Genomic DNA, 16812 nt, shown 5'->3' with positions numbered 1-16812 from the left:
TGGACCGACCCATATCCATTTGGAGTTAATTTTGGTTCCTAAACCTAAACTAGGTGGAGACTCCTATTTCTCAAAAGTCCCCCATTAATAAATTGGACTCCTATCCACTATTTAGTGAAAACGGGTCGAGACGATTTCAGTGGCGACTCTGCTGGGGATTTTAGGGTCAAACTTGACCCGATCCAAGACTATCTTTAAGTTGACCTTTTGCTCGAGTCAACCCAGTTGACTCAATGAGACTCTTAAATTAGGTTAGATTTTGTCCTTTTTTTTTTATTGGATTGTGATTGGATGTAATAAATTATTGTATTCATTGTGATTGATTTGATGATGGGATGAATGTAGTTTGTATGATTGGATATTCTCGAAAACGTCCCGGGCGCACTTTGTCCTTTTGCACACACTCACGAGCATGCATATTCATATTTGCATCATAACATGTCCTTCCAAACCCCCGTAGCCGGATCCAAGCTAACTTGATCCTTTGGGACATAGGGGATGACCGTGAACGCTACAACTTCAGTACAATACCTTCTGGTATATCAAACTGGAGCACCACGTACTGCTTGACCAAGTAAAACTGGGATAATATATCGGTGTTTCGGGCTGAAGCGACCTAAGCTTTATCCTAACCTAGCCTCAATCATATAGTGAGCTAAGAACATTGAACCTAAGTACGGTCCCACTAGACCATGACTCGAATCGATCAATAGTACTCCCGGGTTGCTTTACTTAATTTAACCAAAAGGTAAGAGGGTGGACTGGTCCACACCGCTCAAATTGAACCCGCAATACCAGTCCAACCCAATAAATATAACTGATGAAACATGTCGATTGATGAGACTATCGTTGTTCTTCTCACTGGAGTTAATAATAATCTTACTTTTATCTTACTTGTGGGGCAAGTAGGGGATCGAACCCAAGAGAAAAGAGGAATAGAGCTAAGCTAAGAAGATAAAATCCAAATTAACTAAAAGGAATTAAAACTATTTTTCTTTGTATTTTTGAACTTATAAGAAGATGTAAAATTGCTAGAAAATAACTAAAGTAAATGAAATTAAAAGTAAGTAAACTTATGAATTAAAACACCATTGAAGGTGGATCTACCTAAAACATGTTAATGAGCAATTCCTAGTCTCTAGCCTTTTTATAACTCAATCATAAGGGCTTGGTGTTAGCTCTTTAGATCGAAAAGTTTTACAAATAAAATGAAATAAGGGAACAAAAATAAAGTAGAATTCTTTGAAAACTTCTTACTACCAATTATCTAATTTAAGTATACTTTATCTTGATCTAATCTAAGCATAAAGTATCTATATTAAGAATAAAAGGTGCAAGAAACTTAAAGAGAATTCATAAGCATTTTAAATAAAAGAAAGGCATAAACTTAGATATAACACAAGAACTTGCTCTAGGCTTTTCCGCTCTCCAATGGAGGGGAATTTAGCCTAATGTCATTGCAAGAGAGGGAAGATAAGAGATGAAAGAACTTTTCTTCATTTCATGGAGAAAATTACAACTTCTTCTTCTTCTACTTCTTACAAGACTATTTAACCAAAAGAAAATAACTAGAAAATGAAAATACAAAAACTAAAAGAATATGCTAAGAGCCTTAGATTAAAGGAGTCTTGGATAAGAGAACCAAGATGGACCCTTTCTCTAGAAATGAAGGCTCTATTTATAGATAAAATGTGTGTAGAAGAGTCTAAAAGTAGCCTCCACTTTTCTTTGTACAAAAAGACAAAAGAGAAGAATATGAGTTAAGGATTAGGGCATTCCAAAGGATTAGGGCATTCCAAAGTGGGCCCAAATGCTTTTGTCTTGAGATTTTGATTCCAATTTGTTGATTTTCTGCACAAGAAACACACGTAATTAGATTTATCTAGTAAATGAATTTATTTATATATAATTAAACCTAATTAACATGCAACGTAGTGATTTGAGGCTTAAAATCTAATGAAATAAAAAATTAAATTCAAATTTAAAATAAAGCAATTAAAATTAAATCAAATAATTAAAATTTAAGTAACCAAATTTAATCGATCAACCAACAAAACCAAAATCAAATCAACTTAAATTAAAAATTACATAACCCACTAAAATGAAAAATCAAATTAAAAAACTCAAAATTTAAAATAAAAAATCTTAAATAATTGATCAATCAAAACGAATAAAAATCTAATCGATCGTGCAAAACGAATCCAATCGACAAGAAATAAAAAATCAAAGCTAAAACCAATCGACCATAGGGGACTATCATACTACGAGTAGTGGGGAATCCCCACCATCATTCTCCAATTTGAAAAAAAGAAAAAAAAAAGAAAAAGAAAGTAAATACGTGTTAATCAAAAAATTAGAAAGAGATAAAAAAATTGAAATAGAAACAATTTCTATTTAAAGAGAGACGTCTGTCTCTAAGGAGGGGGGCTGAACGATCTTCTTCTTCTTTCCTTCGACTCTCTCTCTGTGCACGTCTCTCTCCCTGCTCATCTTCTTTGGGTCTCCTCTCTAACAGCAGTAGAATTGGGACGTCCTCTCCTCCAACAGCAACCACATTGTTGTTGCTACCTTCGGCTGAACCTTCCTCCTTCTCTACAGACGTCTCAGACCATCTTCTTCTCCTACGAAATTGCCGCTCACTTCCTGCAATCTCTTCTCCTCTCACTCTCAAACTTTCTTATTCCCCAACGAAGTTGCTGCAACAGCCCCTTCCCCTCCCCCATTGAACTTGCAAATCCCATTCTACAACTCACTTCACAATCATCTTCTTCACCTCATGGTCTGCAACAGCCCACCTCCTTCTAAACGTCCCCTTCTCTTTCAATTTCTCAGGCTTCTCTCTCTAATCTCTCCTTTTCCTTTGATCTCTCCTCTCTCAGATCTCTTCCCCACATTTTTTTAAGCCATTAAACTTGCTCCCCTCTTCTCTATGTTTTTTTTAAGCCATTAAACTTCTCTTTCTCAGCAGCATTTTTTTCATCTTTCTCTCCTATAACATCCTTACATCACCTCTCTCTCAGCCAAGCCTCTACAACAGACAGCTGCAACCACATTTTTTTGCTGCCTAGCTGAGCCTCTCCACCATTACAGCACATAACACAACAGCCTCTCTCCGCCTTCATCTCTCTGTACTTTCGTCTCTCGCGTCTCCACAGCAGCGAATACTCGCGAACCTTTGGATCTTACCTGAAGGAATAAACTCACCATTATCGATTCAATAGGTAATTTTATGTTCAGTTTAGTCTTTTATTTTATTTCTCCTTTTTCTCTCCTTATTTTTGCATTACATTTTTTCTCTTTTCTCTACTGTGTTCATGTCTTTTTTAATTAGATTTTTCCCCTTGTATTGATGTCCCCCATTGATTTTTTTTAGTATCATAATCATTATAGAGTTTATACTTGCGATGCTATGCGTTGTTGTGTCTTGTTTTGAATAATTTACCATAGTCCCGGTGCATCATTCTCTTTTTTATATTTTACTTTTGCATATCAATAGGGTAGGAAAATATTTGTTTTTTACATTTTTTTTATGTTTTTTTAAGTTTTCTTTTTTGAATATTGTTAGGTTAGGAGAACATTTTATTCTTTAGTTTTGTGTGACATAGGTTTTTAGGTTTATTTATTTGTATATTGATAGGCTTAGGAGAATTTTTTTTATTATTTATTTTCGCGCATTGATAAGGCTAGGAGATTTTTCTAAGAATTCTACGATTATTATGTTTGAACAAATTTGCGTGGCTTATGATAATATTCGAGTTCTTTGTGTCATTTCGGATTATTCCATGTGATTAATGCACTTATTGACTTGGCAAGTATGCATGTTGTCGAATGATGGTTATTTTAACAAAATTGAAAATCATGTGTGCATGCTCATTTCATTACTTTAAGGATTCGATAAACATATAATTTTTCTTGTGGGTTTTTCTTTCAAATTTGGAAATTTTATGCAATGATATTTGGCAATCTCCACTTTAGTAAGTATGATATCCTGGATTCTTTATTGTTCGGGGAATTTCTAATTTGGTGATTTTTGGCAAATTCATAATCTTCTAATTTGGGACTTCATTATTTATATAATTTTCCTTTTTGAAGATTATTTGTGGATCATTAGAAAACTCATATTTGAAAACTTTCTACTATGGGATTGCATAGTTTCCTATGTTGGGAGAATATATTCATAGATTTCTAATTCAGAAATCTCATATTTTAGCAATTTTTCAATTTAGAAGATTCTGCATTTTTATATTTAGGAGGTTCATGTTCATGAAAATTTGGGAGTTTCAAATTTAGAAACTTACATTTTTGGAATGTTCTATTTTAAAAAATGTATCTTTTTAAATTTTTAATTTTAGAATTCAGCATATATCTCTTGAATTCTAATTTAGGAAATTTCACGTTCCTAATTTGGAAATATTATAAGTCCCAATCTGACAAGTTTCTATTTATAATCTTCCTATTTAGAATATTCTCATAAGTTTCTATTTTGGACAGTTTGAGGAATACTTGCAGGTGGAATTTCTTAATTGATTTCAGGTCATGGAGCTAATTAGGATTTTTTCAAACCCTTCCATATTTTGTGGAATTCAAATAATGATCATGCGATAATTGGGGCAATTTTACCCCTAGGATTTGTTTGGCAAACTCAACATAAATTGATGATGATCGAACTGTAACTTTGACTGTAGTCTTTGTATGTAGACCATAGGATGATTTTGGATCGTAGTAGAGATCGATCATCTCGATCGGACGGGTTCGGTGCCTAACACCTTCCGAAACCCGTAATCTAACCCCTTACCCATATCATTGATCCGTGGACCGACCCATATCCATTTGGAGTAAATTTTGGTTCCTAGACCTAAATTAGGTGGCGACTCCCATTTCTCAAAAGTCCCCCATTAATAAATCGGACTCCTATCCACTATTTAGTGAAAACGGGTCGAGGCGATTTCACTACCGAAGAGCATATGACATCTAGCGTTATCCTAGATTGACTCGCCGCTTCCGGATACACAGTAACGCGTCACTCTTTATGGGTTTCCTACAAACCTTTACTAGTAAACAAAATAGTTTATTTTGTATATAATATATCATTTCTTTTAATCGAAAATACAAACAAAGTCTAGTAGTGCCCTCCAGTGACAGTTATCTGTCATTTCCATCCATCAACCATTTCATTCCTCTATTTATCTATCATGTTTTACATGGCATGGCCACTACGTAGAACTGGAGGCACTGTCTCATCAATCAGTCGAGAACATATGTTCTATCTATCCATCCATCAATTAAATCGATCAATCTATCATCTAATTTCCTACATATCTATCAAAGTAATTTCACCTTTAAAGTAATTTGAAATTCATAAAGCATCAACCAATTCCATTCGATGGTTTTGGTTGAGTTGAAAGACTCGGAAACAAAGATAAAACCATAAGACATAGAAGCTAGAAATCTGTGAAAATTTAGCTAAGTGTAAAAAAAATGATTTTTCAAAATAAAAATTGAAAACGGGTTATTTATTTATTTATTTATTAAAGAACTTAAAGTAATACTTAACTGTTTTTAATGAAATAAAGGTAGGAAATGGGTATACATACTATATGGAAGCAAAACAAAAAAAATTAGAACCAAACTCAACATTCGGATACTTTTCGAATTGCTGATTTTTCGTCGAAACTAGACCAAAATCAATCCAAATATTATACCAACAATAAAATGCTTATATTACATCAAATGAACTAAAACCAATCATAAATAAGCATGCAAACATGATTCAAATCGTTCAAATATGTATAAACTTAATGAAACGATCGATTTATCGACAATTGCATGGATTTTCTGTGAAATTATCGCATAACTAGAAGGTAGAAGGGAAGGCAACCTACTTCAAGTTATATTCAAAGGTTGAACGGAGTTTGAAATCGCCTCCGATCAATCTCTAAATTTTTCTTTCTGTGAAAATCGGATTTATTTGCGTCCACACGTAACCCTCGATGAGAGGAACGACTTTCCTTCTTGCGACTAAGCACGGATCGTTCTCGTTTGGCGTAGATCTGAGTTTCAAATATTGAGGAAAAAGAGTTGAGATTTGTTTGGAGAGGAGAATAAGAAAAATCTGATTTTTCTAATAGAATTTAGATATTTATGTTACTTAAATTGGGACATACTTGTCATTTTGGGAATTATTTTTCCCGAATGCCGAATTGGATAAACTTATACATTATTTCAGGTGATTTTTCGATACGAATCTAATGGTATGATTTTTTTTCTCAAATTACGTCTTTAAAGTGTCGTTTACCTGTTGGGAAAATATCTAATGCGAAACTCGAGGATTTGATAATTTTTTCAATTGACTTCAAATTTAGGCGTGCTTACAGGCTAAAGTATGTTTCTCGATCCTTCTAAATCTATTGGTGAAGTTAATTTTCCTCAAATATAAAAAATTAAGAATCCATACTTTTAAATCAATGCACAGATCTAAAATTCTTTTTTCGAAATATATTTTAGGATTTTCAGGTCATTACATCCTCCCCCCTTAATAAGAATTTCGTCCTCGAAATTAAACATACCTCAATCGAAGAATAATTCTGAAAATTGAGCACGCATCTCCGTTTCTTTCTCCCAAGTCGCTTCCTCGACATTGTGATGTCTCCAACGCACCTTAACCAACGGAATAGCTCGTGACCTCAACATTTTCTCTTTACGGTAAAGAATCTGTACTGGCTCCTCTTCATACGATATGTCTTCCTCTAGATTCAAGGACTGCCAGTCAATGACGTGGGATGGGTCCGGTTCATACTTTCTCAACATTGATATATGAAATCTATCTAACTGAGCAGGTAAAGCCAACTTGTATGCAACCGTGTCAACTCTGTTTATGATCTCAAACAGTCCTACATACCTCGACTTTAGTTTACCCTTAATCCCAAACCTACTGATTCCTCTTCTTGGAGAAACCTTCAAGAATACAAAATCACCGATTACGAACTCTAACGGTCGTTGACAATGATCTGCATAACTTTTCTGCCTACTCTATGGTACTCGCAACTTTTCTCAAACTGTTTTAATCTTCTCAGTAGTCTCCGAAAAGATGTCGGGTCCCAACAGAATACTATCTCCGACTTCTACCCAACAATTCGGCGATCTGCACGGTCTGCCATATAACGCTTCAAATGGTGCCATACCTATACTAGATTGGTAACTATTGTTATAGGGAAATTTAGCTATTGCCAAGTAATTCTCCAGTTACCTCCAAAATCTAGGACACAAGCCCTCAACATGTCTTCCAATATCTGAATAACACGTTCTGACTGCCCATCAGTCTGTGGGTGGAATGCTATACTCATCTTCAGCTTCATACCAAATGCAACTTGAAAATTCTGCCATAATTGAGATGTAAGACGTGGATCCCTATCAGATACAATAAAAATTGGGACTCCATGTAACTTCACAATCTCTGAGACATAAATCTTGCTCAGCTTATCCACAGTGTAAGTCATCTTGATAGGTAGAAAATTAGCAGACTTAGTAAGTCTATCTACAACCACCCATATAACATCAATCCCATCACTGGCCTTTGGCAACCCATTGACAAAATCTATAGTCACATGCTCCCATTTCCATTTCGGAATAGGAAGTGGTTGCAATAACCCTGCAGGTCTCCTATGCTCAGCCTTTACTTGCTGACATATCATACAATGACTCACATACTGGACAATGTGCTTTTTCATTCCTGGCCACCAAAAATTTCTTTTCATGTCTTGATACATCTTGGTACTCCCTGGATGTATAGAAAAATACGACTTATGGGCTTCATCCATTATGTCCTTCCTCAACAAGGCGTCGTGAGGAACCCAAAGTCTACTCTTGAACCGTATACTACCATCATCATGAATTCTCCAACTCTGCTCACCAAAGTCCTCTGCTTTCTCCTGGTACCCTTCAAATTCCGTATCCATATTTTGCGCTTCAATAACCCTCTCATGTGAGCTACATAGGATTCTGCTCATCTGTTTTTGAGGGAATGTTGAATACATAAGCGGTTGCAGTTTCTAGCATTTTCCATTCCTCAATCCTTATCTGAGCAAACACCCCATATTTCTTACGACTCAACGCATCTACTACTACATTAGCCTTACCAGGATGGTAATGCAATGTAAAGTCATAGTCTTTCAGGTATTCCATCCATCGCCTCTACCTCATATTTAATTCCTTCTGCGGGAATAAATACTTAAGACTCTCGTGATCTGAATACACTTCGAAAGTCTCCCCATACAAATAGTGTCTCCAAACCTTGAGTACGTGCACTATAGCCGCCAACTCTAAATCATGGGTCGAATAGTTCTTCTCGTGGATTTTCAACTGTCTCGATGCGTAAGCAATTACCTGACCATCCTGCATTAATACACACTCAAGTCCCGTATGAGAAGCATCAGCATAAATGACATATTTCTCTCATGGCTTAGGGACTATCAAAACGGGTGCCGTGGTTAGTCGAGTCTTCAACTCCTGGAATGCTGTTTTACAGCTATCGGCCCATTCAAACTTGACCCCTTTCTGAGTTAACTTCGTTAATGACGAAGCTATCTTCGAGAAGCCTTCTACAAACCTACGGTAGTATCTCGCAAGTCCAAGAAAACTCCTGATCTCAGTAACTGTAGTAGGTCTCTGCCAGTTCATAACCGCTTCAATCTTCGATGGGTCCACCGATATCCCATTCTTAGAAATCACATGACCCAAGAACTTCATTTCATCTAACAAGAATTCGCACTTGGAGAATTTAGCATACAACTTCTCTTGGTGCAACCTGTGAAGTGTGACATTCAAATGATCCTCATGCTCAAATTCCGTCTTCGAATAGATCAAAATATCGTCAATGAAGACAATAATGAAGACATTCAAGAAATCCCAAAACACTCGCTGCATGAGATCCATAAACACCACAGGTGTATTAGTCAAACGAACGGCATTACTAGGTACTAAAAGTACCCTAACCGAGTTCGGAATGCTGTCTTCAAAACATCCTCCTCTTTGATCCTCAATTGGTGGTATCCCGATCTTAAATCAATTTTTGAGAAATACTTGGCACCTCTTAGTTGATCAAACATATCATCAATCTTGGGGAGCGGATACTTGTTCTTTATCATCACTTGGTTCAATTTTCGATAATCAATGCATAATCTTATTGACCCATCCTTCTTCTTTACGAACAAAACTGGAGCACCTTAAGGCGAGCTGCTCGGAAGAATGAAACCCAAACCTGTCAAATCTTCCAATTGACTTTTTAGCTCCTTCATTTCTGTTGGGGCCATTCAATACGGTGGAATCGATATGGGTCTAGTTCCTGGAATCAGTTCGATTGAGAAGTCAATCTTCGAATTAGAATCAGTTCGAGGTAACTCTGCAGGAAAGACATCGGGATAGTCGCATACTATTCGAATTGCTTCCACCTTTAGTGATTCTTCATTCATCTCACTAACGGTAGCATTCATGTTAGACAATCCATCCCAATCATTCCCATTCTTAGATGGTTCTATCACTCGGATTACACGATTCCAAATTCCCTTAAACTTGAACTTAAACTCTGGCTATCCCGACACACCAAACGTAACTATCTTCGCATAACAATCTATAACTGCATGGTATGCAGCTAGCCAGTCCATGCCTAGGATGATGTCGAAATCTCGAAGTTCTAAGACTATCAAGTTCAGTTCAAATGAACTATCTCCTATCTTGAAAATGCACAAGTTACACACCCGATGTGGCATTGTTATGTTTCCCAGGGGAGTCATCAACGAAAGTGTCCTATTGGTGTCTGTTGTAGAAAATTCTAACTTTTCTACCATGCTAGACGATACAAATGAATGTGTGGAACCTGAATCCATCAATACATATGTTAAACAGTTGTATAACATAATTATACCTTCCACGACATCCTTGGAAGCTGTAGCATCGGCATGCGTCATAGCATAGACCCTAGCATGGGTCATTGAATCACGGGTCTGCTGGGGAATCTTGGGGCACTGTCTCCTCAGATGTCCCAACTCTCCACACTCATAACATCTAATCGACTCTCTACTGGCCTGACCCGTAGGTGTCCTCTATGACGGTAGTGGAGGTCTAGCAGTCTGAACCTAAGGCCTCAAAGTCTGTCCCTGGCCTCTAGTCATCTGACTCTGCGAACAAGTAACCTGACCCCTACCCTACACTGGTGCTGTTGTCCTCTGTGAAAACTAGCCTGTAGATACTGGGGGTCGAAAACTACCCTGACCCTATTGTTGGCTGGTCCACTGATGCCCTGAACTACTGGGCCTGTAAATCATCTGCCTCTTGGCTGGCAGGGGTACCGTCCTCATCCCAGCACTCTGCTTGTGAATGACCTCATCTGCCCGCTCTAGCTTTTGGGCTCTCGTGACCACTTCGGAGTAGTTAGTAACCTCGAAGGCTGCCATCATACTCCTGAAGGTGACTTTCAACCCTCTAACAAACTTCTCAGCTTTCATCTGGTTGGTGGAAATCAACTCGGGAGCATAACGAGCCAATTGGGTAAGCAGAACTCATACTGGTCCACGGACATGTTACCCTGTGCCAACCTATCAAACTCTATCATCTTTCTGTCCCGGGAGCTAGTGGAAACATACTTCTATAAGAACATCTTCTGAAAGATCGTCCAGTTGTTCTAAATCTCCGGTTGGTTGTCTTTTACCGAAGTCCACCAATGTGTTGCACCCCTCTGAAGCATAAAAGAGGCACACAAGATCTTCTGAGTGTCTGAACACTCCATAGTACACAAGTATTTATTAGACTCCTCCAACCATTCTTCCGCCATAGCGGGATCCGCAGCTCCATCAAAGCTGGGTGGCCTCATACCCCGATATTCTCTCAGAAGAGTCCCTGCATGACCCTAATATGGTGGTCGCACCAACTGCACATGTCTCGGTATCTATGCTGGTGGAGGTGGGGGTATACCCTGATCAAGTGTGGAGTCAGGGGTGTGCTTCGGAGCAGCCTCGGGTATATGTGCACCCGACTGGTTCTGGCCCCCTGTCATCCCGGTCAACTGCCTCATCAAGACCACCTGATCCTCTATCATCTTCATCTGTTTTTCTTGCACTTTTTCCTGATTCTAGGACATCGTCATTATGGCTTGCATCATCAATTCCATCTATGTTGGCTGTCTAGCCTCAGATGTCCCTGCATCTGTGGGTTGGGACCTTTTACTTGGCCTACCTCTACCAGCCATCTAATAAAATCTGCAATTTAAACATTATCTATAATTTCTCCAAATCCAAAAGACATTTCATCAAACTTTAGGCAGAGTACTAATTACACATCAAGCATTTATGCATTCAAACATATTCCATTTAATACTACTTAGTCCATTTCCTAATCCTATCTCCAATCTAGACTCTAACAGACTTCTAGACACAGAAGAGCTCTCGTCCCATCCGGAACTAATATTAAGCTCTAATACCACGCTGTCACGTCCCGAAATTCCAACACGAATCCTTATGATTCATCAGTTAGAATCTCGAGGTGTGAGGTAATAATCACACAACCTGATAGAACATTCACAAATATTAATACTTATAGAAAGAAAATATACGCAGTGGAATAAACATTTAACTAACATCTATACGAGAGTCTAGAGTAAGCGAAAACAATCATCAAACACTGATATCATCCAAGTCTTTAGTCTCATAATATATGGAATTACAAAAATTTCTAAGACTAACATGTTTCTTATCTACAACCAAAAATCGCTAGGATCCTCTACTAGTCCTCAAAGACATGGCAGCGACAAGACATCAATATGATCCTCCTCGGAGACCTCCTCTAAAGACTCCTCAAATAACGGCTCCTCAAGAGCTAAATAATCTGAAATGTAAAGGATAGGGTGAGTAACAAGGGAATGTTACTCAACAGGATGAACGTCGTTCTAACAACGAGTCATACATGCACGAGTAATAATCAGAACAATTAAATGATGTAAGTACGATAAATGTCTAAGCATACTCAGTAAACAGTTATAATAACTTTAATCTATCATTTTAAATCATTTAAAGTAACATATGCATCTTTTAAATGAAAACATCTATCAATCATTACAAAATAAGGAAAAGATACATAATAAGAACACGGCGGTGCAATCGATAAGAGAGAAGAGGAACACGTCGATATAACCGCCTCGACTATGGTAATACGATATTCCAAACTTAACCTCCGATGTGGAATCCTAACGTTATAATCTGATTTTGTGGCCGGTTTAACATACCACGGTTGGATGACCATTTATCCGGCTCATACTGGCCGTTGACCAAAAACCCAATACTGAGTTCAACTAACGGTGAGGTTGACCGTTTGACGACTACAGACTAAAAGTAATCACTAACTAGCCCAGGAGACCCCTCGCGTCGAAACCTATCAAGAGGCAATGCATGTGAACCCCGCCTAGCTCTACACTAAACAAAAATCGCCTTTACATACAATGTTCCCCAAGAAATAAGTAGGAGAAATTCCCGGATCTCATAAGTTGTAATATGCTCTAAGGTATCCCATTCTACTGAAGAGCATATGACATCTAGTGTTATCCTAGATTGACTCGTCGCTTCTGGATACACAGCAACGCGTCACTCTTTATGGGTTTTCTAGTGCTATCCTAGATTGACTCGTCGCTTCTGGATACACATCAACGCATCACTCTTTATGGGTTTTCTACAAACCTTTACTAGTAAACAAAATAATTTATTTTGTATATAATATATCATTTCTTTTAATCGAAAATACAAAGTCTGGTAATGTCCTCCAGTGACAGTTATCTGTCATTTCCATCCATCAACCATTTCATTCCTCTATCTATCTATCACGTTTTACGTGGCATGGCTACTACGTAGAACTGGAGGCACTATCCCATCAATCAGTCGAGAACATACGTTTTCTCTATCCATCCATCAATTAAATCAATCAATCTATCATCTAATTTCCTACATATCTATCAAAGTAATTTCACCTTTAAAGTAATTTGAAATCCATAAAGCATCAACCAATTCCATTCGATGATTTTGGTTGAGTCGAAAGACTCGGAAACAAAGATAAAACCATAAGACATAAAAGTTAGAAATCTGTGAAAATTTAGCTAAGTGTAAAAAAAATGATTTTTCAAAGTAAAAATTGAAAACGGGTTATTTATTTATTTATTTATTAAAGAACTTAAAGTAATACTTAAATGTTTTTAATGAAATAAAGGTAGGAAATGGGTATACATACTATATGGAAGCAACACAAAAAAAATTAGAACCAAACTCAACATTCGAATACTTTTCGAATTACTGATTTTTCGTCGAAACTCGACCAAAATCGATCCAAATATTATACCAACTATAAAATGCTTATATTACATCAAATGAACTAAAACCAATCATAAATAAGCATGCAAACATGATTCAAATCGTTCAAATATGTATAAACTTAATGAAACGATCGATTTATTGACAATCGCATGGATTTTCTATGAAATTATCGCATAACTAGAAGGTAGAAGGGAAGGCAACCTACTTCAAGATATATTCAACGGTTGAATGGAGTTTAAAATCACCTCTTGCCAATCTCTAAATTTTTCTTTCGGTGAAAATCGGATTTCTTTGCGTCCACGCGTAACACTCGACGATAAGAACAACTTTCCTTCTTGCGGCTAAGCACGGATCGTTCTCGTTTGACGTAAATCTGAGTTTCAAATATCGAGAAAAAATGGTTGAGATTTTTTTGGAGAAGAGAATAAGAAAAATCTGATTTTTCTAATAGAATTCAGATATTTATATAACTTAAGTTGGGACATACTTGTCATTTTGGAAATTATTTTTCCCGAATGTCGAATTGGACAAACTTATACACTATTTCGGGTGATTTTTCGACACGAATCTAATGGTATGATCGATTTCCTCAAATTATGTCTTTAAAATGTCGTTTACCTGTTGGGAAAATATCTAATACGAAACTCGAGGATTTGATAATTTTTTCAATTGACTTCAGATTTAGGCGTGCTTACAGGCTAAAGTATGTTTCTTGATCCTTCTAAATCTATTGGTGAAGTTAATTTTTCTCAAATATTAAAAATTAAGAATCCATACTTTTAAATCAATGCACGGATCTAAAATTCTTTCTTCGAGATACATTTTAGGATTTTCAGGTCATTACATCGGGCCTCAGTTGAGTTGCATACTCTCATAAATTTCAGGAAATGGTATGTATCCGAGAAGTTGGTAGTAGCAGAGGGACCCCAATATTTTAGGATTGCCAGATCATAAGCCATTGCTGCTTTATCTTCTTTGTCATATCCACCTGATCAGAACCAAATAAACCAAAACCCAAACACCTATTAATAAATATTATTACATATTACTAATATTAATATACTCTCATTTGATTAGACCTTTAAGCCCTTACTGCTTTATCTTATTTGTCCTACTTGATTTTGGATATCCATTTTGGAGGCATGAGATGCACTGCAGGTTAGCAATTGTGCCTAATGAAGAGAACGAATTAATACTAAATTTTTGGCACCACAAACTCTTGATGAATTGAAGTTGTTTTCTTTTCATTGCAGATTTAAGCACAAACATGCCCCGCCTTGGACAATAATAACGACATCAGTTGGGGTCTTTGTTATCACATTGCTTGTAGGCCATATCTTCCATACAGCTATAAACCGAATTGTAAAGGTGGAGGGTGATTATCGTGAGACGATCGAGCTCAAAGGCCGGGATGAAGCTGTCGATGTGGCAATGGATGATCTAAAAGAGGCTGCAAAGAAGGTCACAGCTGCAAAGAAGCAATCAGCAAGTGCATGTCAGTGAAGGAAATCAATTGAACCACCAAATTTATTTTCTCCTCTTACTCAGATTTTCCAGATTTTGTTCTTCAGATTTCTCTTCTTTTTTCTTCGTATGAAGCTGAGTCTATTTCAATTTCAAAATATTTATACATGAATATTGATTCAATTTTCTCTTCTTTGTTCTTCAGTCAATATGGATGCCCATCATATTCTTGTTTTATGATTTTTCTTTTGTTTTTTATTTTTTTGATTTTTTTTATTATTATTTTGTTCATTGTGATTCGTAAATTAGAGAACCGTGCTATTGTTTGTTAAACCTCCAAATTCGACGGTCATACTATATGGATTTTTTATTTTTTTTGTTTTTTTTAAGCCCGTTCTCCTATAATTTGATAGTCCAGGGCCGTAAAAAATAAATAAATAAATAAAATTCTACAAGAGAATATTTGACGGGCATATTTGACAGGAGCGTACGTCAAATATGAGCTTTTTTCACTTAGGGCCTCTAATGACACATGACACGGACAAGACACATATCTAGACACAGACAGAGAGATGCAAGACTTATATGGACAACAAAGCTGAGATATATATTGGAAGAAAAGAGAGGTGCTTGGTTTAACAATGTTTTAACAATTCCTTTGACATATACATTGGAAGGCACCGTTACATTGTCCACCAACGTTACCCTCACGCAGGCAAACTTTCTTACAGTCTGGGCTCCAGCGACAAATTCCTTTGAAAGTAGCGCTGGGTTTGTAACAAATCTTTCCTTCCACCTCTCTCATTGTCATCTCTGCCACCAAAAATTAAATTAAATAAATTCACAAGCATTCATATATACATGTATGAAATAATTAATTCAATTACTTTTTTCTTTTGTAGGTAATAAATGGAATACATTTGCATGTGAAACTTCATTGAGCTATGGGTCCCGTCGCTAAAACTTTTTGTATTCACTGTATTAGCAATTTAAATCAATCTTTTAAGATTCGATGGTGCCTTTTACTAGTCAAATTATTTCTGTTCAATTTTAGTGGAAATGCAAATGTTATAAAAAATGAAGATATCAACAATAAGACAAAAAAAAAAAAAAAAATTATTATATCAGTCTAAAAAATCTTGCAATTAATAGAAAGCTTATTAAAAAAAATTCAATGTATTCTAGCCATAATTGAGATCAATAACCAAAAAACAAGAAAAATCATGTATTACATCACCAACTCCAAGTCTTTAAAAAAAACAAAAAAAGTCTTGAAATGAATAAAAAGCTTAGAAAAAAAATCAATGTATTCTAGCCATAATTGGGATCAATAACCCAAAAAAAAACCATGATTTATATCACCAACTCCAAGTCTCAAAAGAAAAAAATAATTCTTGAAATAGAAAGCTTTAATGGTGATTTCTAGCCAAAAAATTAAGGATGGCTATGAATGTACTGTATGGGTTGGTGGGACTGTTAGATGGTTCTCTCTAATTAACACATACTAGATTTACTCCCTTATGGAGAGATTTAGAGCACTATGTAGTAAGCAAACACATCCTTAAAAGAAATGTTTATGACTATTATATAACAAGGATGGAGAGAAGTACCAGAGCCAACAAGGAGGAAGCATAACAAAAGAACAGCAAAGATAGGACTTATCTTCATGGGCGCCATCTCCAATAATCCTTATTCTTCTTCTTTTCTTATTTTTGGCTTTCTTTAGATCGAAATACCAGCTCTATTTATAGAGTGGAAATGAGTTAAAGTTAGTAGGATGGCTTTCTTCATAATCTGAGTTAAGCACGTGGCATACTCAATCGACGACAGACAACCCAACCCTCTCCCTTATCGTGTCAATTCTGAGAGATATCTATGTGAGTGATGTCGGTGGTCTTCTGATATTTCTAATCTTGTTAATTTATTATGCATTGTTTGATATATCTTTGAATTGAAGTTGGAGAAACATTCCTGAGAATTTTCAAAACAACCTTAATTTTAT

At 36.3% G+C, this 16812-nt stretch overlaps 1 protein-coding gene across 3 annotated transcripts; it reads right to left on the bottom strand.

The window, feature by feature from the left end:
* Positions 1 to 13961: 13961 nt before the first annotated feature.
* On the bottom strand, positions 13962 to 16555 carry LOC147409873 (defensin J1-1-like). Of its 3 annotated transcripts, none has more exons than XM_086459846.1 (3): positions 16421 to 16555; positions 15480 to 15623; positions 13962 to 14814 (listed from the first exon to the last, which is right to left on the bottom strand). In XM_086459846.1, exons 1-3 carry the CDS (start codon positions 16485 to 16487, stop codon positions 14726 to 14728), a joined length of 300 nt encoding a protein of 99 aa, XP_086315972.1. In that variant the 5' UTR covers positions 16488 to 16555; the 3' UTR covers positions 13962 to 14725. The 3 variants fall into 3 exon arrangements, with proteins under 3 accessions (XP_086315972.1, XP_086315978.1, XP_086315985.1); XM_086459852.1 differs by having other exon boundaries at positions 15498 to 15623; XM_086459859.1 differs by having other exon boundaries at positions 15540 to 15623.
* Positions 16556 to 16812: the final 257 nt, after the last annotated feature.

This window comes from Akebia trifoliata, chromosome 2 (assembly GCF_017979445.1).
Source record: "Akebia trifoliata isolate Shusen 1 chromosome 2, ASM1797944v1, whole genome shotgun sequence".
Classification (NCBI taxonomy): domain Eukaryota; kingdom Viridiplantae; phylum Streptophyta; class Magnoliopsida; order Ranunculales; family Lardizabalaceae; genus Akebia; species Akebia trifoliata.
The sequence above is the reverse complement of the archived record's forward strand: the minus strand, read 5'-3'. Positions and strand labels throughout refer to the sequence as shown.